We start from the raw sequence: 26,813 nt of genomic DNA, 5'->3' as shown, positions 1-26,813 counted from the left end.
CCGGCCTCGGCCCCGGTGGCGGCGCGGCGAGCACCATGCTGGCCACCCGGTAAGGCTGCCCCCGTGCCGCTTAGACCCTGCCCGCGGCGACGGGGCCGGGTGGGGGGCGGCCGGGGGAGACGCCGCTCCCTGAGGGGAGGAGGCGGCGGTTCCCCCCGGCGGAGCCGGGGAGGGGGGGCTGGGCCCTGGGCCGCCGCCGGCGTGCCCGGGGGGTGCCGTGCCCCGACCCTCCCTCCACGGCTGCCCTCCCCTCCCCTCCCCGTGCGGGGGGCTCGCGGCGTTTGTCGGCGGGGCGATGTCAGGGCGTGGCACCCTAACGCTTCCAGCAGCGCCGCTGGCGGCGCGCTTCGGGTGGTGGCGTCTGGCCCTGTCGGTGCGGGCCCGTCTGCGTGGGGAGCGTCCGTCACCTCGCTCGGCGCGTCTGGGTGGCACCAGGCTTGGTGAGGTCCTGCGGGCGTGCGGGCGGGGGTGAGCGGGAAGTCATTTACTGTGAGACACGAGTTGAGTCCAGGAGCTGCACCAGTTATAGAGAGTTCTCATCATTACCATACATGTCATCTCTGGTAAGAGAGGCTCTGCTGAGGGGGTTTTTTTGTGTATCCCTTTTTACTCTCTTAACTAATCCTGGTACATCTGCAGGCAAAGGAAACTTGTGTGTACATGATATATATGTGTAGATATGTACATGAGGGATATATATATATATGGAGAGAGATGTGTACATGGCCCTACTTTTCCACTGGTGCCTGGGGATGTGCCTCTTTTTCTTTTTTGAGGTGAAACACCCACCTCAGCTGAAAAAGATTAAGGGACAGGCAACCCCTGTGCCTTGTCAGGATAACACTGTGAACTATCACGAGGGGTTTTACTCCTGCTGACCCTCTGTGTATTTTTGTGTTACCACAGTTTTGCTTGCCTGGAGGAGTCGCGCTGGCTACTACCTGGTTGAACACTTACTGAATTTCTGGGTGGATTACATTCTCAGAGGGGTTTCACAATTGTCCCTTCTTGCTGAACAGCTAAGCAGATTATATCCTACACTTCAGGCTTGTTCTGAGTTGCAGCAGTGCTAAGCCATGGAGGAGAAGACCAGGGTTTAGCTGAATGGGACTGTGTAGGAAACCTTGTGATAGCCTTCCTGGGATATTCCATCTTCTACCACTACGCACACAAGCCAAGTGCAGGAGAAGTGTATGGTTAAGGTCATGGATGATTTCCTAGATGCACACAGAACCCGTGTGTGTTAGGATGTCTGCAGGGTAAAAGCTAGTGTTCGGTCTAAGCTGGTTGTCCCAGGGCATCTGAATAGTCTGTGAAGAGAACAGTTACCACCAGCGAATCAGTCTTCCTTCCTGTTTTCAGATAAGGACAGGTGTCAGTTTGAATTTCAGCTGGCTTGAACTGTTGTATTGATTGTATCTGGTTCTAAAAATCAGGCTAAAAATAAGGGGTAGGGTTTCTGAAGTAATCAGTGCCATTCTAAAAATAAATCCTAAGTTATTTTCATGGCATTAGTTTTAATGACACTAAATTCTTCTGCTCTGCTTATAGGTTGTGCACCATGTGGAAGCTTCCTTCTGTTCTGGCTAGGACACTCACTTCTGGGACCAGTGGCTCCTCAGCGCTTCCTGACATGTCTGAAGGTAAAAAAATTGGCTGTACTTCAGAAGATTTAGAAATATTTCTAAGGAGTTTATTCTTTCAGATGGTGTCCCATCATGTGTTAATATGGTTTGGATAATGGACGTGCCTTTGACTGTTAGCTCATAGTGTAAGTGTTTAGGAAGTAGCAGAAAATCACTGTATGTGTTTGGAGATTAATGGCAACAAATATGCATAATCATTGAAGTTGCAGATCTAGGGGCTCATCTGGTTCTTTAGTCTTGGAAGAGTGTGTGATTCTTTTCTAGAGGGACAACTGCTTCTCAAGTTCCCTCTAGATAGAAAGTCAACGTAGTACAGATAGGTACTACGGTGACGGGAGAGAATGGCCGAGAAATGGAGGAACTGAGTGGAAATAATGTCTTACAGAACTTTTAATGTGTTAATACCATTAATTTCGTAAACTTAGAGAAATCTTTTAATCAGATCAGCAGCATTGCCTCGTGAAAATGCTCTTGTCAATAGGGCTTTGTGTTGAAAGATTGTTTTAGCGGTCTAATAGTAAACTAGAATGTTCCTGTTTCAGAAGCTTTTAAAAAAAGTTTGCTTGCATTCGAATCCCATGTACTGAGGAAAGGGGAGGAGGAAAAGGGCTGGAGTCAGGTACAAATAATTCCTTCGTGGAGTTCTGCTTGTTTCTGAGATCTCCTTTTCCCCTGTGTTCTCTAAATAGAAACTCCAGGTTATCTAGTAAAAGAGAAAATGAGGGTTATTGGTTGTTAGAGAACTTTTTTTCATTATTGTTAATAAATAGTAATTTGGGAGGTTAAAGGATATAGAATATTGCATACTTGAAATTATTACCGTGCTCTTTTATTTGGATATTTCATAATGATTCCACCTAGAAGGCCACTAAAAATAGTGAAGCAGTGAGGCCATCCTGGCCTTGTCCCTGATTTGTTTCCAAGGAATACTAATATTTTTTGGATTATAATAACTCTAAGTATTTGAGATTCTATTCCAAAATTTTAACATTTAAATAATGTTATACAAACTTTTTCTGATATTTAAACTAGTTTCCTTTAATTTGGTAGCTTATGCAAAGCACCAAATACTTATTCTTACTAGCTTTTCACATGCTGCATGCTTCCTCCCAACTTTGGGTCCCAGTTGTGAATGCCCTCGCTTCTTCCATGGTTCTCCCAAAGGCTACACCAAGCAGGACTTTGGAAGTTTCCTCTGATACAGCTCTCATCCTGCTTCCTGAAAAATTCTCCAGATGTTCTTTCCAAAGTTAATAGTGTTTGTCAACAGTACGTGGTAGCCCCAAATTTGAAAAACGGATTGGAATTACACTGCAAGCAGACGCTACACAGAGCCAGCAGATAAAGGAACTGGAAAGCTGGCTTTGAAGGAAAGGACTGACTTGGTTGAAAACACAAAGATACTGACTATATATCGGGCAAGGACAGGTTGCCTACAGTTGCCTACTAAAATTAAGGAACATGTGTGTAAATGGTACTCAGGTAGAATAGTCAGGTAACCCCTTAATAGATGTAATTTGCATTGTTTCTTTTAATTGTTAATCTAACCTGTGTTTTCCACTCCACAGGACACTTACCTATTCATGTGAATAATGGTGTGTTGTGGTAATCTGTACATATTTTAATATTTGCTATAACACTAAACTTACTCAGCTACTGTTTTTCTTTACTTCAGCATTCATGAGAAATGAAACGCTATTATTATTCTCTGTCGACTTGCTTAAAGCCTCTTTGCCTTCGGTGAATGGCTCTGATCTTCTTTGTGGCAATATTGTTGTACTAGATCTCTGTCAGCACACTGTGTTTCTGGTGGCATGCTGGATAACACGTTTCTAAGAGGCTTGTGGGATACAAAAGCTCTTACACAGCAACTCCTGCAGTACTTAACTTCATTGTAGACATTTGAATCTGCATCTTTCACTGAAGTCCAGACCAAGCTCTATACCAAAACTGGTGGTAAAATACGTCCTAGTGGTCTACCTGAACCTGGATACAGCCTGGGGAGGCACCGGCACAAGGGGGCATGGATCTCATTGGCAGGGATGAATGCAAAGACCTTGTCCAGCTGCTCTTGTGTCCTTCCTCACAGCACAGTGCAAATAAACGCAGACCCTGCTACTCTGGCATTAATGATCCACTTACCACAGTTTAGGAACCTGATAATGATGGATAAACCCCATTTGCTGTAATTGTTTTGCACATCTAAGACATTTGCTAAATAAGAAAAGAGAAAGAGTTTATGGATTTTTAAGCTTAATTGCTTACTTAAATTTCTGTTGTAAGATAACTAATATCTAAAAGAGCAATATAGTTTTGCCAGGGGAAAAAAAAAGATAAAAACTATGTACTTATGGGCCTGTAAAATGGACTAGATTTAGCTTGGCAATGTTTTAGAAAAACTTCTACACTTTGTCCCTTTTATTGTTAAAATAAAAATTATGTGGTCTCAGCCTGGCAAGTGTTTACTTGTATGCCTAAAATTGAAATCAGAAGTATTAAATGGGACTAACAGTGTAAATACATGTTTGCAGGTTTGGACCTGAGATTTTTTTCAGAGCTTTTTACCTCTTTAGAGCTAAAAAGGAAGGTGAACTTAGTTTAAACAAGGAGAAAATGCGGTTTATTACCCCTCCATCCCAGCACAGTCTGCACACTTTTGGAAAATTGAGGTTTTGTGTTCTAGAAGCTGTAACAGTGTTTCTGCTGACACCGTATTGATCGAATGCACGCTATGGCAGCTTCACAGGTGGAATATGAGTAACAGGAAAGTAGTACTTATTCTGTAAACAAGCCCACTGCTTCTTAAGAAAAAAAGAATCAGACCCTCCTCCTTCCAAAAAAAAATTCAACTGTAAGATTTTCAATCAGTTTCTTTCACTGAAAATTTTTTGTTCTTAGAATTAGTAGTGGAACTCTTCTAATTTCAAAACATGTTTCTAGCCAAATTTCCTAAAGAAATGAGGCCTAAGCAATCTGTTTTTCTCTTTGCCTATCTTCTTGTCCCCCTCTTCCAGAATCTTTTGTTACTTGATGTCAGCCAAAATAGATGAGCACAAATCTTGAAGAGAACCGTGTCTCTAGAAGCTTCCAAATCGGAGGTTCATTAGTGTGCCAGAGCTAGTGCTCGGGTCAACCACGGACCATGGTGTTTGCTGGCAGTTGGCGAGTGACTGGGATCTGTGTGCTGGCTGGCTGGCAGTCAGCCCCTAGAGTAGCTCCAGGCTAGCCACAGCTCAAGCTGGTGGTGCTTCTATAGAGGGCAGGTAAAACAGAAGCAGGCTGGGGGTGTAGGGATGGGAGCTGAGGGTCTTGCAGGGGAAGGAACAAGAAAGGGGAGGTTAGGGGTATTGCAGCAGTGGAGGTGTGGGGGACTTGAGCAGGAAAGCAGCAGAAACTGAAGTGACTGTATGGGGAGGAGCCGGGAGGAGCAGGGCAGAGCTGGGTGGATCTGGCTGAGAAGCGTATGTGATTTAAATACCTAGGAAATCAGGCTCTGCTTGCTCCAGGGTTCCCAGACAGCTTGCTGATCACTGTGAATGCTCTGACTGGGCATTTAGCTGGCAAAGTGGCAAACCTGATGATGTCTCATGACCTAGAAGTATAAAGGATCAGCTTGTGAGTCACCAGCAGCCCTCTTTCTGTTTCACCACAAAATTTTGGATTTTTTTTTTTTGGTAGACCTTCCTTGATGCATCCCTAACTATTTTGTCCTAATATTTGAACCACCTTGTATAAAAATCTTTGTAAATAAGCAAGGAATCCCTACTATACAATTCTCAACTTTCTTCTACTCTGAGAGTGGGAATTGTTGCCGCTTGTTTTCAGATGTGTCCAAATAGCGTACATTCATCTGCCTAACAGTGATGGAGTAGTTTGATAGATTTGGTGGGACCTTAGCACACTTAATAGCCTCATCCAAGGAAAGAGTAGAAAAACTGCTTATGCAGATTATTCCTGAAATTTAGAAAAAACTTGTACAGAGCTAGTATTAACTCTGATAGTGCAGACAGTGCTGGAAGCAATTTTGTAGGCCTGTCTTAACACTGTGTTCTTTGAAGCTGCTAAAAATTCAGGCTATCAAACCCTGCTGGCAGCAGCCAGTCTGCTGACATTACCTGCCCTTCATGGGTGGGACTAATTAAAAAGTACTCTCCTCATTCCCTGTCTCCAAGCTGTACCATTCCTTTTTATGTTCTTTTATGACTTTCTGATCTGTGTTATCTCCATAGTTTGTTTGTGTTTAGGCTGAAATATTTTCACATCAAAATTTCTCAATCTGATCTTGATCCGCTGTCCCTTTCAGTTGTTATTAGCATTGCAGGTGTTTGATTGCATTAACAAACACTGGAGATGAGATGCTTTCTTTGTTGGCTGTACACAATAAGCTACAGAATCATGTTACTCAACCCATTACTGTGATATGCCCACTAACAGCAACAGTCAATTTGGCCAAACTTTTGTTTCTGGGCTGCTATTTGCATGAATTTGCTTAATTTTCCTGTTCTGGGATGAGGATCGTGCCATTTAGCACGAGGCAACCTCACAATCATCACTTGCAGAACTATGCTTGATTTGCTTTGGTGTTTTTTTTTTTTTTTTTTTCAGTGCGGAGCAGATTGAGGGATATAGTGGGAGCATCTACCAACTGGAGGTACAGTGTACATTAAATGTATTTTACTTTATTTGTGGAACCCAGAGAGAGCTCAGGGTTGTGGTAGTGGAAGTTAACAATGTTAGCTTGCTGACTGGGGAAGAAAAAAGATCCAGCTAAAAAATAATGCAAACAAGGTTTCTGAACTGTTACTTTGTGGATCACAAACTTCTGAGATTTCTCTGGCAGAAGATCTTTAGCACTAAAGGAACAACATACCTGATCTTGATGCTTACAAGATTCACCATTAGCTTTGAATCTGATGGAAGTTTCAGAGCTGTAGAGTCTGACTGGAAATGTTATGTTGCTGTTACCTCTTGACTTACCTGTTGGTGGATTACCTGCGTGGTGGATTTGTCCTGCACTGGATTCAGAGGCAACTGAGCTGGTTCAGCATGAAGCAGGCTGCATTACGAATGGCCTGGCAGCACCCAGTCACTTTGGAAAATTGTCAGCTTGAAGTCTGTGTCTCCTTAGTCAGGAGCATCTTGGGCATTTCTTTTCTCCGCTGTAACATAATGTTAGATTAATTTACATACAGTTGAAATCACTGATGTTTTGGCTTTATGCAGATTACCTTCCTCCCCCTCCATTACATTGAATAAGCCAGAGTTGACTGTAATCCTCTACTGTTAACAATTCTGAGTAAGTCAGTATAGCAGTCTGGGGAAATTACATATTACTGTTTGATTGGTCCCATATTTATTGTATTGATTGTTGATTTTTTTATGGCTGTGTTTGCTTAGCTCTTGTTTCACACTTTGTGCACTGATGGGGAAATGGAGAGGCTTGCCTGGGTGGAGTATATGATGTGTCCAGGCGTTCTGACAAAGTTTGTCTAAACAGGATTGTAGGCATGCTGAAGAAAATGCCTGAATCTGGGAAGCTGATTTTTGCTTAGTAATAATAGAATCTAAGTATGAAGGGGCTTGAAATTTTTGGTAGGTCAGCTGAAAAGGGCTCTAGAAGTTGATTTTTTTTAAAAAAGCCTTTCCTGCAGCCCAGAATAGCTGGGGTGAAAGAAAGCCATATGGAAATATCATCCGAGGATCGTGATTTGAGAGGGCTCTGGTCAACGCTGATCTTCCATCCATTTGTTTTCCCCTCACTGCTCCCACCCTGGAAGGAGAGTAGACTGAAGCCAGGATCACCACAGCAGTGTTTTTCTTAGATAGACACGTCTCTTGTGCTGTATAAAATACAGCAGAAATGGTTTGCAGATTACTGTATGCTTCAGCTACCGTGAAGAAGGAAAGCTGGGGAGCCCATAGCTGGGAGTGCTTCAGAATGGCGGGTTTAATATGGGAGGTTTGGAGGACATGGACCGTGTAGCCTTTGAGATCTCACTTTTAAAATGGAGTGACAAAGTGTTGATACACGAGGAAACTGAACAGCCAGTGCTTTAATTGAGTTAGACCACAGAATGACTAAAGAGGACAAACCTAAGCAAATAGCGTGGTAGGGGTGCCGAAATGGGAACTAGGGAAGGACTGATGCGCATACATCTGGATTGCTGGGAGAGGGGAGAGATGCGTGTTGGAGGAACGCCTTTGGCCATTAATTTTGCTAAAAGGAAACTTTGGTTCATAATTTCTCTTGTAAAGGCCAGTGGCATTTTGTATTAGAAAGAAGTAGCTTGCTTATATATTTATTCTGGTTTTGTATTTGATTTATAATTAAAACTATTAATCTGTTCATTGCTAATTATAGTCTAGATAGAGTTGTGGCCATTTCAGAAATAAATAATGTCATTTCTCAGAATGTTTAGGGCAGGTATTAGTTAATACTTAGACGAAGTATTGTTACTGTATGACTGGTACTGCAGTGTGTAACAGTATTTATCTGTTGAAAAATGTTATTGCCTTGAGCCCAATATTTCCATATATTGAAGAGCACATTCTGAAGCTGAAGTAAAGAAGATTTCTGCTGCTGACCTCAGAGGAGCCAGGATGGGACTGGTGAAAACAGAATATAGTTGAATTTTTATTGTTTGTTTTCTGTGTGTTTGTAGATAAATTTCTGATTTACTCTCTGATTAATTTCTCTTAAACCTTTCACTGAAAGACCTTGGAAACAAATCTTTTAAAAAGCATAAAGATGCATCATCCTGGACACTGTATCTTTCCTTACTCATCTAGTATATTCTATTGCTGTGGAGTGGCATAACTTCAAACATTAACCCTCTGGAGGAGGTTGTTATCTTTCTGTTTTCTCTGAACTCTGCAGTAGTCATGTTGCCCAGATGAGATAAACCATATTTCATATGTAAAACAAACAAACAAAAAACTAACTGAAATGTTCTGCTAGACTTCTACTCTCTTTGATCATGGATTATTCGTATTTTCCCAAAAATTATTAAACAGAAAAGAGGGAATATAAATATGTTGAAGTGTGACTGCTTTGTACCTCTTCTCTCCCCAAAAATAAAACTCAAGCCAAAAAAAGTCTTCATCTTAAATGGCTAATACCCAGAATTCGTCCAAAGTAAAAACTTAAATTTTCTTTTTGGTGAAAAGGTTCTTTCAGGTTTTTTTTTTTAATTGATTTTGTTAAACACAATGGCACTCAGATCTCAGCAATGCAGCATGCAGTACTGGATGAATGGCACATATCCACAAATTTAAAATTATGTTTGGTTACTTAGTGTTTTATGCCTTCTCTTGCTCTATGAAATGGATTCATAGTTTTGCATACTCTTTGGCTTTATACTGGAACTGTTGCATGTTTAACCCTTAGGTTTTTAATACTTTGTTATTGATTGTAGGGATGTTATGACATACTTGCTTTGTTCAGTCAGGTTGCACTTTTAAGGGGAGGGAACTTTGGAGGAACAGGTAAAAGCGAATATTGGGCAAGGTTGTTCTATCTTGGAGATACTTGTGCAAGGAACCAACGTGGTAGATCAGAAAAAAAAGTGTTATTAAGTTGGCCCTTACTCCCTTTTGAGAGTGGCAACCCCTCTGACCTGGTGGTGCTGGAAAAGCAGCTCTGAAAGGGTAGTGTTCCCTTTTCTGTTTTCTTTCTTTCCATAACTTTCCTGTATAGTTGTAAGACAACTGGGTAGGAAGAGAGAGGGAAATAGTTTAGTTTTCCCTTTCTTTTAGTCTGCTGATCTAGCGTATGCTGTATGAACTGATGCTGTAAAGGGAGGAGTCACCTGTGGATGATAGCAATCTTAGCAGATTAGTTCTCTCTGTTGTCATTACTAACTAGCACTATACATGTACTTTACTTCTTGGCAGAGATTGTAAGTTGACAGTCAGTCCTTTAAAATTGGCACTATAGGAAGAGTTGTGATACAGTAGTTACGGAAGACAGGAATATGTACAAAACCTCATACGTTAAATTATGTCTGATTTGTTCTTTTCAAGGGGACCCATTTTGGTAGCATTCAGAATTAGATAAATTTTGTTCATCTGTCTAGTGCTAAGTATGTGCTTGCCACACGTACACAAAACTATTTAAAACTTTTCTGCAGTAGCCTTGCTTAGCATATCTGATTATGTGCATTTCACTTTCTTTTCAAGGCACGCTTACTGTGTCTTGCTATTTTTACTACTTTTTTGTTTTAATGTTGATTATCTTCAGTGTGATATCTTTTAGCTAGGGTTGCAGTTCTGTTGTCATGCTCCAGACAGACTGTTTTTTTTTTCTTACCAGGGATCACGTGCAAGCAATGCAAGAAAGAAAAGCTCTTCATACTTTACTGGCAAAACGGCAGGAAGATCTCCCTCCTAGGAGAATGAAAGACAGCTACTTGGAAGTTATTCTGCCTCTAGGAAGTCAACCTGAAATAAGAGAAAAGTATCTGAATGTATACAACAGTGTAAGGTAACAAAGCAACCATGTTACACATACCAGAAAGTGTTAACTTCCATTTGCTATGGATGTAGGTAGTTAATTGTTAACCCCCCCTGTATCTTACAGGTTTGGAAGGATACTTGAAGATCTCGACTGTTTAGGAGGTATGTATCTATGCTCTTGTAAAGAATACACAAGTAATGCAGACAAAGTGAGTTTGAGTACTGTTGAGTGCTGTTTGCTGTGATATAGTATGACCTCAGAGTGGGAATCACATCAATGTCCCATCCAGAAGGGAAGGAAAAAAAAGAAAAGATACTAATGCAGAAAGAGAAAGAAGGATGATAAAGAACAGATGGAAGCAAAATTGCTCAGTTTCAGCTTCTTGCCTCTGCCAGTTTTGTAAAGGACCAGCGACAAGAATAATTTACTGAGAAATGATCCTAGGTTATTAATCTGCATTGAATGTTAAATTAGAGAAAATTTGCAGAGCATGCTATTTCAAATTAAAACATATGATTTTTCTCTTAAAACCGCGCCCCCCCCCAACAACACACAAAACTCAACAGATAGTGAGGGGCAGATATTTTAGTCTTCCCTTTGGGAAGAAGAGAGTATAAGCTGGAAAGTACAGAATGTATCCATTGAGAACAAATGAAAAACACTCGGTATAGATTCTTGGGTTCTGTCTCTGAATTGATGTTGAGGGTAGAAACAACTCAGTTGTTTCATGAGTTAGCTTTCTTAATTTTTTTCTCCTTTTCATTTATTCATGGTCTTTAAAGTTCAAGATCTTTGACTTTTGTTTTGCAGCTAAAATAAGTGCTAGGTTGTTAATATAACTTGGAGATACTTGTTTCTTAAAATGTCACCAGATGACTTCATTCTTCATCAAAGTTCTGTAGCTGGTTGGGAGCATTTTGATGGAGATTTTTGACAAAGAATAATTAAGGGGAGGTTCTGAACGGAACAGTTTTTGTGGCAGAAAAGAAAGACCTTCTGTGGGTCCAGCCGGGCAAAATTGAGGAAGGCAGAGAAACAAGTGAATGGATGCCACCTATCTATCAAGGATAGACAAAACAGCTAGATGATTTATATTTCTTTCTGGGCTGTGGAAGATACTGGCTTCAGTACCTGTCCTGAACTACAAAAAGGAAATTTGAAACTATTGGCTACCCTCTACTGGTAGATGAGATGAGCCTGTTTTTCATTCTGTGCCTTGCTTATTTTCCCTGGAAATCTGTGAAGATCTTGGGTTTTTCCTGTTGCAGCACAGAATGTCTTTGCCTTGTTTGTAGTCATACTGGGCTTCAGTCAGTTCCACTGGGCATGTGTTGTTTTGGGTTAATCAAGATTCTGTTCCAATTACACAATATTCAGTATGGTGGTCAGCAGTTTTCACAGGAAAATGTGCCATTTCATCCTCCCCCCAGTATATTCTGTGATCTTGGCAAATGTGCTACATAAAGTTCTGATTGACTTCTAGTTTTTTTGTCTTTGGCAATAGGATTCTGATAAATCCCATTCAGACTCTTACTAATCATATTGATGGCATGAGTTGATAGGTATTACGGCTTTTAGAATTGTGACTTTAGTAATTTTAGGGGGAAAAAAAAGATTACCTGGAAGGATGGAGATCTTCCTCCTCTCTTACCTCAAAAGTACAAACTTTTGATTATGGAGATGTGTGTTGAATGAAAATCATCTGAGTACTGGAAATAAAATCTTTGCAGCCTTGAATTACTCTAAGGAGTCTGTTTACTTGGATGTGCTCTCGTCAGCAGAGCTAATTAATTTAAATAGTTGTTCGGCTAGTAGTAATTACACTGTGATAAATACCTCTGACTATGCTTTTATGCCTGTAAGGCACAGTTTATCTGATCTGCACCTCTTTAAAGGAATCAGTATTTGAAAATAAGTCCCCAGATAGCAGGTATCCTTGGACAACCTGCATGAAATCAAAATAGGAGGTAGGAAGGATCTGAGACGGTGAGCTGCAGGGGTAAAGGGAACAGATTACAGAATCACAGAATCACTAAGGTTGGAAAAGACCTGTAAGATCATCAAGTCCAACCATCAACTAACTCCACCATGCCCATTAAACCATGTCCCACAATGCCACGTCCACACGTTCCTTGAACACCTCCAGTGATGGTGACTCCACCACTTCCCTGGGCAGCTTATTCCAGTGTTTCACTACTCTCTCAGTACAGAAATTTATCCTAATATCCAGTCTGAACCTCCCCTGGCGCAGCTTGAGGCCATTTCCTCTTGTCCTGTCGCTAGTCACTTGGGAGAAGAGACCAACACCCACCTCTCTGCAACCCCCTTTCAGGTAATTGTAGAGAGTGATAAGGTCTCCCCTCAGCCTCCTCTTCTCCAGACTGAACAACCCCAGCTCCCTCAGCCGCTCCTCATAAGACTTGTGCTCCAGACCCCTCACCAGCTTCATCGCCCTTCTCTGGACACGCTCCAGCACCTCCATGTCTTTCTTGTAGTGAGGGGCCCAAAACTGAACACAGGATTCGAGGTGCAGCCTCACTAGTGCCAAGTACAGGGGGATGATCACTCCCCTAGTCCTGCTGGCCACACTGTTTCTGATACAGGCCAGGGTGCTGTTGGCCTTCTTGGCCACCTGGGCACACTGCTGGCTCATCTTCAGCCGTCTGTCAATCAACACACCCAGGTCCTTTTCTGCAGGGCAGCTTTCCAGCCACTCATCCCCAAGCCTGTAGCGTTGCCTGGGGTTGTTGTGGCCAATGTGCAGGACCCGGCACTTGGCCTTGTTGAACCTCATCCAGTTGGCCTCGGCCCATCGATCCAGCCTGTCCAGATCCCTCTGCAGAGCCTTCCTACCCTCGAGCAGATCAGCACTCCCTCCCAACTTGGTGTCATCTGCAGACTTACTGAGGGTGCACTCAATCCCCTCATCCAGATCATCGATAAATATATTAAACAAGACCGGCCCCAAAACTGAGCCCTGGGGGACTCCGCTTGTGACCGGACTCCAACTGGATTTCACTCCATTCACCACAACTCTCTGGGCTCGGCCATCCAGCCAGTTTTTTACCCAGCGAAGAGTGCACCTGTCTAAGCCACGAGTCGCCAGCTTCTCCACGAGAATACTGTGGGAGACAAAGTGGGATTGGAAGTAGAGGAGTGATGGGTTGATTTCAAGTGCTCAGCTAAATGTCTCTTTGTAATAAGTAAATATGCATATAGCTGAGACAGCTGCTGAATCACTGTTTTCTTTATAGCAATCCTGTGAGTTACATAAAAATGTGGAGGTTTTGTGCACTCCTACAATATGATACTTTAGTTTTGCAGGTACTTCTCATGCTTCACAAAGATGGCTTTGATCTGCTCCACTGAAGTTTTTGTTAAAGTATAGAAGAACTGAGAGCTAACTCCTGTTTTTGGTCTCTCCACAGTTCTTATTTGCTACACTCACACCAAGCAGGAAATGCAGCCAAGGTCTCCCTTATCAATAGTTACAGCTCTGGTGGATAAAATCAGTAAGTGGCGATTTGATCAGTAGAAATGGTTTCATCTGCCTGTCTTACTCTTTCAGCAGCTACTGCCTTCCCATGGTTGTTACTGAGGTTACCTTCTTCCCTCTCCTGTTTAGTTCACTTCATCTTGTTTTGGCTTTGAAATCTGATTACTGTGGCTTTTGTTGAAGGGAGAAGGGAAGAGGATTTTGTAGATGCCTTTCAGCACTTCATATTTCCCTTCCTTTCAAAATACGACTTTCGTGCTTCCTGCCCATCTGTGTTTGGTTTTATTTTGGCATGTGAGTTTCTTAGCTTCATTATTAAACAATGTTTGTTCTGGTGGAACTGGACCTTGCTTGTGTCACATGTTCTGCTGAACACCTCTGTGGGTCTGACATACGTCTGCCACTTGTATGCCTATTTCCTCCTCCTATTCTGGCTTCAGAAGTCTGGTAAGGCAGAAACTGCAGGCTGGCAGTGTGGTCCCTTGCAACAGCTGTCCTTTCTGGGTTTTCTTTGTGCATGTTGCCACTTACGGAACTGAAAAAGGTCTTACAGAATCCAGTCTTTCTAATATTAGATGTCTCCAGTAACCTCTAATGTTCGTCTTTGTAGATTTGTGCAAGAAGATAATATATCCAGACTGTGACATCAAATTCACAGGCAACATTTCTTGGGTTGGAAGGACCTCAATGGAAGTGAAGATGCATATGCTGCAGGTTAGTTCCTGTGACTTCTCTCCATCCTACAACAGTCATGAGGTGCTTCAGGGTGAATTCGGGATGATGACATTAGCAGTCTAAATCATATTTTCTAGAATAACTGTTTTTGAAGGGCTTGAAACAGCCCTGGTGTTTCAAGACCAAGACGACTTCCTGTAGTCTAGGTGCAGCAAGATACTCTGTTGCTAATCCTTCTGTCAAGACATGCATTTTTGTTAACCAGCATTTTGTCATTAAACTGGAACACAGTACTCCTGCACAACAAATAAGTGGCTGTGCTCCGCATTTTCTTAAAGAAGTTTCTCCCTGCTTTTGGAAAACTTTATTTTCCTTATATCTATGCATTTTATAGATTTATACATTTTAATGTTGATATTCAGATTCAGTATTAAATTGTATCTCTTGTGTTCATCTTATCTACTGTGTAGCATAATTATTGTCATAAGTTATTAAATACTAAATAATATAAAATAAATTAAATGAGGGGTGTAACCAGGCTACACTGTGCAGGAAGCAGAAGGTATATTAATAATTCAGTTAAAAAATCCTTAACGTTTCTATCGAATATTTACTGTCAGTTGATTAGTTAACTGAAACATTCATTCAGTAATTTAATTATTTAGAGTAACAAAGATATGCCATAAACACCTAAGTGGTATTAGTGGACATAATTCAGATAGACTGGTAAATATTTTTTGATTCAGTTTGTCTCCTTAAGTAAAGTCTCTGATGTAGAAGATAATGTTACACCTTTGTTGTCTGAACTCCTCCTGCTGCTGGCATTAGCAGCAATTTGGTTTTGACAACAAATTGTTGTTTTGGCATTTCTCAGAATAAAGGGTAAGTGGGTCCTTTTACAATTCCCGTGTTGATTTCCTCACGCCCCCCAGTTGAAACCAGTAGTTAATAAGCTTTCCCTGCTTCCTGTTTACATTGCAGAATTCCTGAAACTAGAGTTTTAATTTATGTTATTTTCTTCTTTGACCAGTTGTGAGAGATCTTGAAAGGAATAACAGAAAGTGAAAGTAAACACCGTTAACAGTGTGATCACATAGTTCATGTCAACTGAATAGCTTGCTTAAGCACTTTTACAATTTTAGAGTTTAAAAATATAATTGTTTCCTGTCTCTCTTAGCTACATGACGGTGATTACAGCCCTGTGTTAGATGCAACCTTTGTCATGGTGGCTCGGGATCCAGAAAATAAACGGTAATTTTTAGGACAGGAAAACAGTCTTCAGACTCCTGCTATGGTAAAAATAGCGGACATGGCAGCTATGTGTGTGTAGAAACCATATAGTGTAGGTGATAAATAAATCATATAGTCAATGTTTCCTGCTGGCACGTGTTACTTTCCTGGGGCAAGCTTCAGAGCTTTGGTTTCAGCAGTCATATGATACTTGGGATTGCCGTCAGTCTTGGGATCTGACCCTTTTCTTTAATAGATTTTCCCTGTGTTTGAATGACTGGCCTGATAATCATAGAATTGAATGAGTTGGCTAGAAATCCACCTGCATTCTACAGTAGTTGTTAGAATTAATTTCTTTCTTGCCCTAAAAAAATGAAAAGGTTGAGTCTCAGTGGTTAAATAGCCTTTGAGTGAATAATGCCATTAATTCCCTAATAGACACATGATAGGTGTCATCAGAATAACTCAGCTTGGTTAAGTAAGTAACATGGAACTGACAAGTAACTTGGTTAAGTAAGTAACATGGAACTGACAAGTATTCTCACAGAACTAAAACAAAATTAACTTTCTTACTTTTCTGATTTCACTCTCTCTGTAATTCCTTAGTCATTAGACTAACAGGCTGCTCACTTTCAGTTTTGATTTAGATGACTCCAGCACTAGAAAAAAATGGTTGTATTTTGTACCTCTTTCTTGTCTAGCCTGCAAAAATAATAAACAATTTTCTGTTTCTAACTAGTTTAAATAATTGCCTATATTTACTGAAGAGGGATGTGTGTAATGAAGGGGTTTTGCTTGACATAATTATTTAGTCCTGATAATATTTTAAGTAGTTATTAGGTTGGTTTCCTTCAGATTTATGAGATATTTGTAGAACCCATTAACATACTATACATTTAAAAATATATATACACACACACACTTGTATTTATGGTTCCCATTTTAAGGACTTATTTTGCAAAAGAATTGCATCAAATCTGATGCAATTATATACTGGCAGATTGATTAAGGACAAGCCTACATGGACTTGTGCAGATAGATTAAAAACTTCAATGGCTATTCTTCAAGCCAGCTGGCCGCAAGCCAGCTGTGTTTTGGAAGCATTCTTTCTATATAAGCAGGGTGAGGTAGAAGCCTTTCAGAGAGGAACAGGGTATGCTAGGTTGGTTATAGTGCCACAGTAACATGGTTGTGTGGCTTTTGGACCATAGCAAACTTGCATCTCGGCAGCTTGGGGCTTGGGCAGGAGAACTGATGTAGATGTGTCCTGAGCTGAGGAGAGGGAGAATGAGCTCTGCAATGGAGAAGAAGCTGGTGTGTCTCCAAAATCCAGAGCTTTAGCAAACCAGGAAAGAGCAGTTTGTTCCAAGCGAAAAGGTCCTCTCTGAATGCTTCTTGTCACCAGTCCAAGTAAAGGCTTGGGGTAGAGGTGAACTGTTCAGCAAAAATAATAATTGGAAATTATGGGGAAGGATGGCTCTTGAAAATAAGCATTTGCCTTGCCTTGTGAAAAGAAATAATTACATGTTCTATAATTAAGTTAGAGTAAACTTGTGAAAAGAAATAATTAAATGTTCTATAATTAAGTTAGAGTAAACTTATTTGTGCAGTAAAATAAACATACAAATTTGTACTCAAGGCAGCCTCATATCATCTTTGATAAGTAGTACATGTGGTAAACAGCTTTTGGCTGTTGATAAGGCTGTCATGGGAACGTGTAGATTGTAAGAATACTTGCTAGCTATGGCACTGTGCTCTTTCTGTTCCAGGAGGAATGGTACCGTTCAAGTTTTCTGTATCTCTTTTAGACTATCCTAGATCATCACATCTTCATTTCCTGAGTTTCTAAGCAGCTTTCTGCTTGAATAATCTTCAGTATAATCTATGAGTACAGTTTTAGCTCTTTAAGAAGCATAGACATATCGCTTACTCTTTCTGAATTATACTAGATAGTGGCTGGATCACTTAACTGCCTCTTCAGAGTTAAATCTAATATGATGTTCTCTTGGCACCTGCCACATAACCTAAAGTGTATGTCTTCATCTTGTAACATGTATGTAAGCAAACATGGAAGACTGTTGTAATGTATTCACAGGACAAATTCTTATAATGTTTGTAACTTAAAAAGAATTCCTGTCCGTAGGCCAGCATTTGTTAATCCACTCGTTCCTGAGACCCCTGAGGAAGAAGAAATCTTCAAGCAAGGGGAATGTATGTCATACTTCCTGGTAGTATGCACATCTGCCTCAGATTCAACTTAGTAGCTGGAAAGAAGTAGACTTCAGAAGTTCAGTTGCTTAGAAATGCTCCTAATTTGTTCAAAATCAGATTTTCATTCTCTCTCATGTGTCAGTAGTGTAACAGAGTTTAAAAGCCTGCTATCACATTATTGGAAATGCTTTGGCTAAAACTGACAGACAAGGGCACTCCTGATGTGCTCTGCATCCCCTGTAGACTTCACTGTTTCCAGGATGTGAGCTCCACTTCAGATCTGAGTGCAGTGCAGGCTTTCCTAATGCTCCGGCTGATTGATTGCCCCCATGGTGGGTCTGCTGGGGTGTATCACAGCTCCTCACCTGTCTTTTGGAAAGAAACTCAGAAAAAGAAGGGGGAAGAACAGGGGAAGGAGGATGTAGTTCCGTCTTCTTTTGTTTCAAGCTGGAATTTTAAAGCAGAGAATTGGAGTAACATTAAAGACTGAATAAACTGGACAGAAGATCTTCTAAGCTAAAATTTCAATCATTGTGGCCTATGGTAATGAGTTCTATCATAAATTTGCCTTCTTGTACCATTGGCAAAACCTGAAGAAGATTGTTTGTTCTGTAGGGTATCTTGTTTGATATGTTTTCACGTACTTTGAGGGGAGTACTTAAGTTTTCTGTAGGAGGGGTGGGTGGGTATCATAGTATACGTATAAAAGGTCTTCATCACGTTGGTGAGGTAACTGAACTTCTGCCTTATTTTTTCTTTGATGCAGTCAATTCTAAAAGCCAAGTTTATGTTTGAATCTATGGGACTGTGAAGTTACAGCTTTTAACTTACAGGGGGGAAAAGAAAAAAGGAAAGAGACAGCTGATGCCAGGTTAAAATCTCCAGAGCCAAGCCATATGTTTCTTTAAATTCTATTTTTTTTTTTTAATGTTTAGTGAACAAGCTGAAGAGGATTGATTTCAGCACTTCCTCCTTGCTGAAAATGGCTCCCACTGCAGAAGAAAGAAACATTGTTCATGACATATTCCTTAATACATTGGACACAAGGCAAGAAGGGGAGGGGTGAAGGAGAACTGAAGTCTTACGAGAGGGAAAAGTAACGTGCCTTTTGAGTGGGTGCTCGTAAGAGGGTAGTCTGGAGTAAATGCATACATTCTGTTTTCCCATTTAGCAATTTAAACGCTGGGGCATTTTATTTGAAACACAGGTACAAAATTGAATATGACATCTATGCCTCTTAAGAGAGTCTTATGTTATTCAAGAGTGTTAGCTGTGGTGAAAGTGACAGTGTTAGTACAAAGAGCTTCTGAGCAAGCTGTTACGAATAATCTTGAGGAAAAAGGTTAATGATGTTTAACCAAGTAAGGGAATGGAATGGTTTTGCAGCACATTCTAAGAGTTTTCTGCCATGATATCTAGAAAAACCCTGTGAGGGCAGGAGTTGGCCATATTTTGATCACGTAATCTTGCAATATGTTTTAAGTATATTATCTGGCAACATTATTTGAGGGAGACTAGTGTTGGTGTACTTCTCTTATACTTGAGATTTGTGTGAAATTGTCCAGTGCCAATAGTGATAGAACAATACCTAATGACATTAGTTCAATGTTGTATTTGTGGATAATTTATAATTTCTTTAACTTGCTAATATTATACAATTATTATTTTGAAAGCTGTTTACCACAGTGAGACATGCCTTTCCTTAAAATTAGCAGAGTTATTTTGTACACCTGTCTGGATTTGAAGACCTCAAACCATCTGCATGTTTGATGTTGAATTACTCTGTTAGCTCATTGTGTGCTTTTAATTCATATTACGACTTAAAAACAGAGTAAGGCTTTTCTGGTAGAGTGTGCTTTGTGGTTGTGATTTTATCTTTTCTTTCACGTACCTTTCTTGAGTTTGTTCATTCACGTAAGCTTGAACATTAGCAGAAGTTTTTGAAAGGTCAGGAGTGTAGGCTTATTGCAGTAACAAATCAAAGTATCACTTTAGATAAGGCTTCAAGGTTAGTTGGAACAGCTTTTAGTGATAGCATTTCTGGTTTTTGGTGGTTTTTTTGTTTGTTTGGGGTTTGTTTCTTTTTTTTTTCCCAGTGTGTGTCTGCATTTGCTGTTTGTGCATTTTTGACTTGCTGAATTCTGCTAATGTGGGCTATAAAGTTTATTGTCTCTTCCAAAGGACAGTAAGTTTCCAGAGTCGTAAATTACCACCCAATTCAGTATGGATGGAAGATGCGAAGCTAAAAGGCCTACAGATTTGCCATCCTCAGGTATTTTGAAAAATATTGATGAATTACAGAAACAGTTACTTGTGAATTGTCTTGTAAGACTAGTCAATCCATTATTTTGTTTCTGTTCTGCAGTCCTTGCAATGTATTTAGATCTTAGTTGCTTTTGCCATTTTTTCATTATCTGTATGGACTACCACTGCAAAATAGAACACTTTTAATTACCTTGTTTTCTTACCAGACTATTCATTTTATGTAAAGAAATTCCTTTGCAAAGTGTTTAAGTTGGGCTTCTGGTTGCTGACACAATTTTGAGGTTTTATCTTATGTTGTCAAATGAGTCAGGTGAGCTCCTATTAAGTAAAGTTTCCTCAGCCATTTGGACTTTTGCATATGTATTTCAGTAGTGCTTTTTATACATTCAGATGCTGGGAGTTCTGTTAAATAGTGTGAACTGAAGTGCAGACTTCAACACAATGCTTTGAAAAGAGTATATGTAATATAGCAGTTTGATTTTTGTTTCTACATACAGGAACGGAACATCTTTAATAGGATCTTTGGGGGTTTTCTCATGAGAAAGGCATTTGAACTGGGATGGGCAACTGCTTGCAGCTATGGGTGAGTTGTAGACCTGGAATATTGAAATAATCCAGAGCACTGTGCACATATACATAGTTCGGGAAGCCAAGCTAACCAACCTAATGACAATCTGAATAGAAAAGACCTAGGTGTCTAGTAGAATCTTGCGCTATTAGTGCACAGCATTGTTTTACTTAGAGCATCGGTTGTATTTACGAAGAGATTTTGAGCTTAGTTTTTAAGCATTACATGACAAGTTAGAAAATACATCCTTTTTCTGTTTTCTTTTATCTTACCAAGCTACTAAGATTGACTTTTGAAGATACATTTTCTTTCTAACCGTGTAAAATAGACATTCTATCAAATAAATATTACATCTTTTCATTCTGTACACAAGAGGAATGGTTTCTGAACTTCTTCTAGTAACTGCTTGGACTTGGAAAGTGTGACGGAGGTCATCACCCAGCAAAGATCTATGCATAAGTTTAATGGAACATGCATAGCCTACTAGAAAAAGAAGTGTTTTTTGTCAGTGCTTGGAAAACTGAGGCCTAAGCAATGATGGCATGAAGATTGCCTAGGAAGTGTAAGTCATAAGATACAATAATGATGCAATAATGTATCCTTAGAGAGTGTGTAATTTTATGCATGTGAGAGGTTTCCTCCAGTTATTTTTGCCTTGGGTGATGACATCTTTAGCACTTCCTGTGGCCTGTGTTTAAGAGATCTATTTTCTATTAACCCTTCATTAAAATGCTGGCAATGAAATATTTTAGCTTTCTTCAAATACCTTCGTTATTCTTGAGAAGAAATTTCTCTTTTTCTTGCTCAGGGGTTCCAGACCTTTTGTTGTATCTGTTGACGATATAATGTTTCAGAGGCCAGTTGAGGTTGGATCCTTATTACTGCTTTCTGGACAGGTAGGAGTTGATTTCTTTTTGAAAAGGAGAAAAACTTATCTTTGCTGTAGTCACTGTTAATAACTGATAACGAACAGTGCGTTGTGAGAGTGTGTGGCTTTTATTGCTAAACTGTGCAATGAAGTCTGTTACAGATTTTCAGTGCCAGTGATAAATTACCAACTGTAACTCTTGCCTTAACTGTGTAGGTCTGTTACACAGAAAAAAACTACATCCAGGTTCGAGTACACAGTGAGGTTTACGACGCAGATACCAGGGAGCACCAGACAACCAATATCTTCCATTTTACATTTATATCAGAAAATGAGGTCCCACGGGTTGTCCCCAAAACTTATGGAGGCAAGTATCCAATTAATGCATTGTCATCGTAACTCTGTAGAGAAGATGGCTTACTTTCTGTTGGAACATTGGTGATTTTAATAGGTGAACTATTGGCATTTGAATAATTTAGCAGGATTTCATGGCAAACCACATTTATTTTATGCTTTGATGTTAGTGTGGATTGCTTCTTAATCTTACCATTCTATGTAGTTGCCCAGTATTGATACTAAGTTACTAATGTGGTTCTCTCTTTTCTCCACCTTATTTCAGAGTCCATGCTGTATTTAGATGGGAAGCGACACTTTGCTGCAATCATGAAAGAAATCTGACACACACTGAATGCTGCATCAGCAGTGTAGCAGCATGCTGTCTTGGAAAGAGTTGTCACCAGAGATGGCTGACAGGCAGGTGCTTGCAATACTAAAAAAAACCCACCCCAAAACAAAACTCCACAACAAAAAATACCTTTTAAGTGCTATTTATGTATTTGCATATATTTGGATTTTTTATTCTCTGCTACTAGGATTTGTTGGAACTCTACTTTTACATGCTGATGCTAGGAAAAAAGCCTGAAAAAATACAATCTTAAGCCTTAGATAGCTTCTTTTTGTCTGCTTTGAGAGATTTCATCATGACCTTTGCTGTCTTGTCACCATCTGCCTTCTTTCCCTTAGTAGCTCTCCTTTGTGTTTCCCTGATAAGGGATAGAAGTTCTATCAGAAAAATGTGTGCAATAAGTAGATGTACACAGATGAAGCCATTTGATTTACATTCTTGTGTAAATTAGGTTTAGGGTCTTTTTTTTAACAAGGACACATGCATCTGGGAAGCAGCATAAGCTCAGAAGTTACTAGTGTGTGCACAATGTAAAGCAGGTGTTTCCCATCAGCAGGGATTTTACAGTGTTGTTGCAGCTTCTGTTTTGGATGGTTTCATGTTCCCTTGGGAGGAAACTAATTTTTGCAATGAAATGAGGTGGCCAGATGGTCTCTTCTGGCATTCTGTTTGCGTACAGCCAGTCCTTGCCAGCCTCTTCTAACTTTTTTTTTTGCTATAACTGTGAGCGAGTTCCTTAATGAATTATTTCTCATGGCCTGTAGAATAGAGATCTGATTTGGTGAGGTTGGGTGGAACTGGGAAATGGTATTGTAGAGCATAACGTTTTGGTTTGTTAGGGATTGGGAGCAGAAAAGGTAAAATACTGTTCAAACGGTAATGGTTATGTTTGATGCTGGAGTTAGGGGTCTGGAGGATCTGTGTTCAGCAGCTCCCAAGTCAGCAGCTGAATGGTGGAGGATTTTTATCCCACTGAGGGGTGGTACAGCTGGAGGAAAACCTCCTCAGCTGGATTATTTCTTTGGTTGCCTGATCCGGATCAGATTAATGCTTTGCAGTGATAGTAAGCTCTTGGTTCCTTACATAGAGTTTCTCTCTTTGGTCACACTCCAGTGCTGATTCAGCTGTATGATGTTGTAATCTTTTTCTTTAATGCTTATGACACTGTGGATATGTATTGTATTTTCTGTTTTTCTCCTTTTTAAAACTCTTTGGAAGCTGAATATACTTGACTGACCACACAAATAAAGAACTGAAACTCTATCCCAGCTTCTTCTCCCCTCGCTGGGTGGATCACTGCTGGCTATTAAAAAATAAGTGGGAAGGCAGGAAGTGGAGGGATCTATTTCAGAACTATGTGTTACTCCTGACTATCTGCAGGTTTTTATCATTGACCCAGTGGTCCTACCTGGGTCACTTTTGTATAACATTTGTAAGTTAAGGGGGTACCAAATTATTCCTCTGCTGCCTTTTCAGCTGTATTTAAATATGAATTTATCATAATTTCTAAATTCAGCCTTGGGAAGGGATTGGAGAGAAGAAAAAGAGGTAATAGAGTAGGGAGGAAGGCATGACTTCAAAACCTCTGGGTGCAGTGAAGAAAATGAATTCCACAAATGAAGATGCTTAGAAGAATTAGTGTGTTTTCAAAGTTCATGATAATTTCATCATGTACCACAATCACAGTAGTTATAGAAATATATGTACAGTCACAAGAATTTGTGTGGGTATATATACACATATATAAAAGATATAAAAAAAAATATATATAGTAATAAACAGAAAGACATAGAATATGTGCTCACATATTTTTTCCTCTGAGAAGGTAACTCCAAGTTGTCACCCTCTCTGATAGTAGGCTAAATGTATCTTTGTTCAAGGGTATTATTTATGCACGTTGCTGTATACCTTTCTGTGTGAGATAAAATTGTTGTCCGATCTCACATTCAGAATTAAAATATTTTAACATGGTAATTAATGTTGAGTTTATATTTCAACTTAATGACCAACCCATCACTGCTGTAAGTGACTAACCATTACCACGCAAGCCTAAACGTATTGGTATAAAATATTTTTATTTATGGTGAACCTATCTGTGTAATTGGCTGTGGCTCTGTAGTGGGAAGTAAATGTTTCTGTGTCCATCGTGTCTTGGAATACAGCGAGGAGGAGGAAGTCTGTGGTATCTGGATTGCCTACCCTAACCCTCTCAGTAGTTAATGGTGATATAAAAGGAGATTTCTGTGGGACTGGCTGAGCTCAGTGGCCGAAAAAGCACTTTGTTTTAAATGTTTTAATTTTTCTGTGTTTTAAAAAAGTAAATATTAAAATTACTTACTCAAACTTACTGTAAACAGCTTCTGGTAGCCCTTCTTCAAATACGCACAATTCCTTTCTAGCCACGTCATGGTGTATAGCATTCTGGGAAGAAGCTCGCTGGAGCTGGTGCAGCATGGGCCACTGAGTGAAGGTTTAGTTCAGAAACCCACTCTAAACTTACTGCATGCTTAATTGCTTTTACTACATGGTCAGTCCAGCCTTTGTCTGGTGACAGACTTGTTTGATTGTTGGTCCTCCTCTGAATGCATTTTTAACTAGGTGCGGGAGAGATTATTTCTTCACGGGCTAGGCACTAGCTAACAGGAAAATAAAAGGGTAAGTATTCAACTTTCATGAAATAGAAAGTGGGGACTCCTTTTGTGGAAGGTGTAGTTGGATGACGATACCTGCATAGAAAATATACTGGAGCACTTGCCTGGACAGCAGGGGATCCTCATCCCTGCAGGGCTCCAGTCCACGAGGCTGGAGGCACTTCTGGGCATTGGCTGCTCCTTATTCTTTTACCTTCCATTACGTAGCAGAAACGGGAGATTTCTGGAGGAGGGGAGCATCTGGAGGAGGGGAGCATGGCTCTGGGGACTGGTGCTTGGGGACTCAGAAAGGACAGTGGTATGGGTTCTGGGCCCTGCTCACAGCATCACTTCTTTATCTGGTAACTGTTCAGCAGAAAATTCAGGTGCAGTCCTGCAGCAGGGACCGGTCCCCTGGGCCCTCTGTGTCCGCCGAGCTTGTGGGGAGCCTATGAGGGGGTAATCTCCAGAATTAAATGTTGCTAAAAGTGAGTCTCTTCTTACAGGCATCACAAGTAAGCTAGTGCCAGGGCTCTGCACCACAGGAGAGGCAGGACTGGCTGCCTGGGGAGGCAGAACTTTCTCAGAGCATCTGCCGGCGGTGGGGCAACATCTGCAGGTGTTGCTCAGTGAGGGAGGCTTGCTGGAGTACCCGTCCCAAACGCAGTGGTGTGGTGTTGTCACAGAAGTTCCTACTCCAGCTACATCCTTTCTGCTTGGAGAGCTGGCTTTCATGTGCAGACCTCACTGCTGTCTGTATAAAGTATCTCTTTATCTGCTGAGAGAGCAGTCGAGGCATATGTGTGAGAGGCTTGCCCAAAACCCCAGTGGAAGTTGAAGGCGGTGTCTCATTGCTAGTAATTACTTGCTTTGCAGGAGCTCTTTGCTTTTTCTTTTGAAAAAACAAGTTCACAATGGCAGCTCTGTGCACCTGCATTTCATGCATTTCCAGGAGAGGCCCGTGAATACATCCCAGGGTTTGGGAAGCGGAGTTGTGTGAGATTTAATTCTTCCGCTATTTCAAACCTCAGGTGAAGAGTACTGGAAGAACAGACCACGCTGTCATTTGTTCTGTTACTGTTTTGTGAAAGACCATTGCAGGTGGCACTGCCTGGTCTATTTGCATTCGTTTGAGGTTGTTGTGATGTGGATCGCTATTTTCAAACCGGTGGCTGGAGATCAGGTTCTTAGACTCAACTCTCTGCACCAACATTTGAAAGGGTCATATTTCAAGCAGTGCTAAGGATGTCTGTCACAACGTGGACTTCAGTGAAGTTTGCTGGTAGATCTTCTTTCTTTCAGAAGATATCATTTTTATTTGTTGCCTAAAAAATAATTAGGATTTTAATTTTTGTCCTGCTTGTGCTTATCTGAAGATTTTGCTTCTACACCTGTGCATGAGACACTTCCAGGTATGCCAACAAGGCCATGGCAATCCCTAATCCAAGCACTAAGCAAGAATGAATGATGTGCATGTGGAAGAGGAGTGGGTTTCTGTACTGCCTCAGCATTCATTATCACTAAGAAGTCAGGATCAACTTCAGCTGTTTAATTGAACCTACTTACATTTTATCTTTGTCAACTGCAGACCATATGTGATACTAAAGCACTCAGGTGTCGCTTAGTCTCCCAGTAACTGTCCTTCAGCTCAGAAATATTTTATATGTGCTTAGTATAAGAGGCAGACTTTGAGACCAGAACTAGAAGGATGATTGCAGCAGTCTGTTAATCGAAACACTGAAAGTTAAAGCAAACCTTTAAACTCCTTTGCCTGCTGGATAATCCTATCTGAGATACTGGTAATACTGGACTCTGATTCTGAAATTAATTTTTTCTTGATGGTTTTGCTGGAAGATCTCAAACCCTCCACATGCTGATTATATAATACAAAGAATTAAACAGCCACATGAGCCTCTGAATTTATCAGGTGTGTGTGTATATATATATATATATATAGTATGTGTACCAAGGTTAAAGAGCATGATTCTTCCAGGAAATGTCAGTTCAGAATAGGGGCTTATACTTTCAAGAGCTTTATTTGCTCTGTTCATATATTGTTAGTTTCTAGTCCTGCTTTCTGTCAC

General features: G+C 40.5%; 1 protein-coding gene across 4 annotated transcripts; it reads left to right on the top strand.

Annotated features, from left to right (window-relative positions):
* Window positions 1-24,368, top strand: ACOT9 (acyl-CoA thioesterase 9). Of its 4 annotated transcripts, none has more exons than XM_059817122.1 (16): window positions 1-49; window positions 1,552-1,643; window positions 3,215-3,241; window positions 6,252-6,297; window positions 9,958-10,128; window positions 10,225-10,262; window positions 13,530-13,613; window positions 14,208-14,311; window positions 15,450-15,523; window positions 17,646-17,713; window positions 18,649-18,760; window positions 19,895-19,985; window positions 20,476-20,561; window positions 21,355-21,442; window positions 21,631-21,781; window positions 22,034-24,368. In XM_059817122.1, the coding sequence occupies exons 1-16, from the start codon at window positions 36-38 to the stop codon at window positions 22,090-22,092; spliced, it is 1,305 nt and encodes a 434-aa protein (XP_059673105.1). In that variant the 5' UTR covers window positions 1-35; the 3' UTR covers window positions 22,093-24,368. The 4 variants fall into 4 exon arrangements, with proteins under 4 accessions (XP_059673105.1, XP_059673124.1, XP_059673113.1 ...); XM_059817130.1 differs by lacking the exon at window positions 1-49 and adding an exon at window positions 545-563; XM_059817141.1 differs by lacking the exon at window positions 3,215-3,241.
* Window positions 24,369-26,813: the final 2,445 nt, after the last annotated feature.

This window comes from Gavia stellata, chromosome 1 (assembly GCF_030936135.1).
Source record: "Gavia stellata isolate bGavSte3 chromosome 1, bGavSte3.hap2, whole genome shotgun sequence".
NCBI lineage: Eukaryota > Metazoa > Chordata > Aves > Gaviiformes > Gaviidae > Gavia > Gavia stellata.
Note: the sequence above shows the minus strand (reverse complement) of the source record. Positions and strands in the feature narration are given on the sequence as shown.

What these genes read in the sequence shown, in the direction of transcription:
- ACOT9 (XM_059817122.1), top strand. An exon ending in GCTTCCTGACATGTCTGAAG is followed by an intron (nt 1,644 to 3,214) that starts GTAAAAAAATTG and finishes TCCACTCCACAG; the next exon opens with GACACTTACCTATTCATGTG. An exon ending in AATCTTCAAGCAAGGGGAAT is followed by an intron (nt 17,714 to 18,648) that starts GTATGTCATACT and finishes TTTAATGTTTAG; the next exon opens with TGAACAAGCTGAAGAGGATT.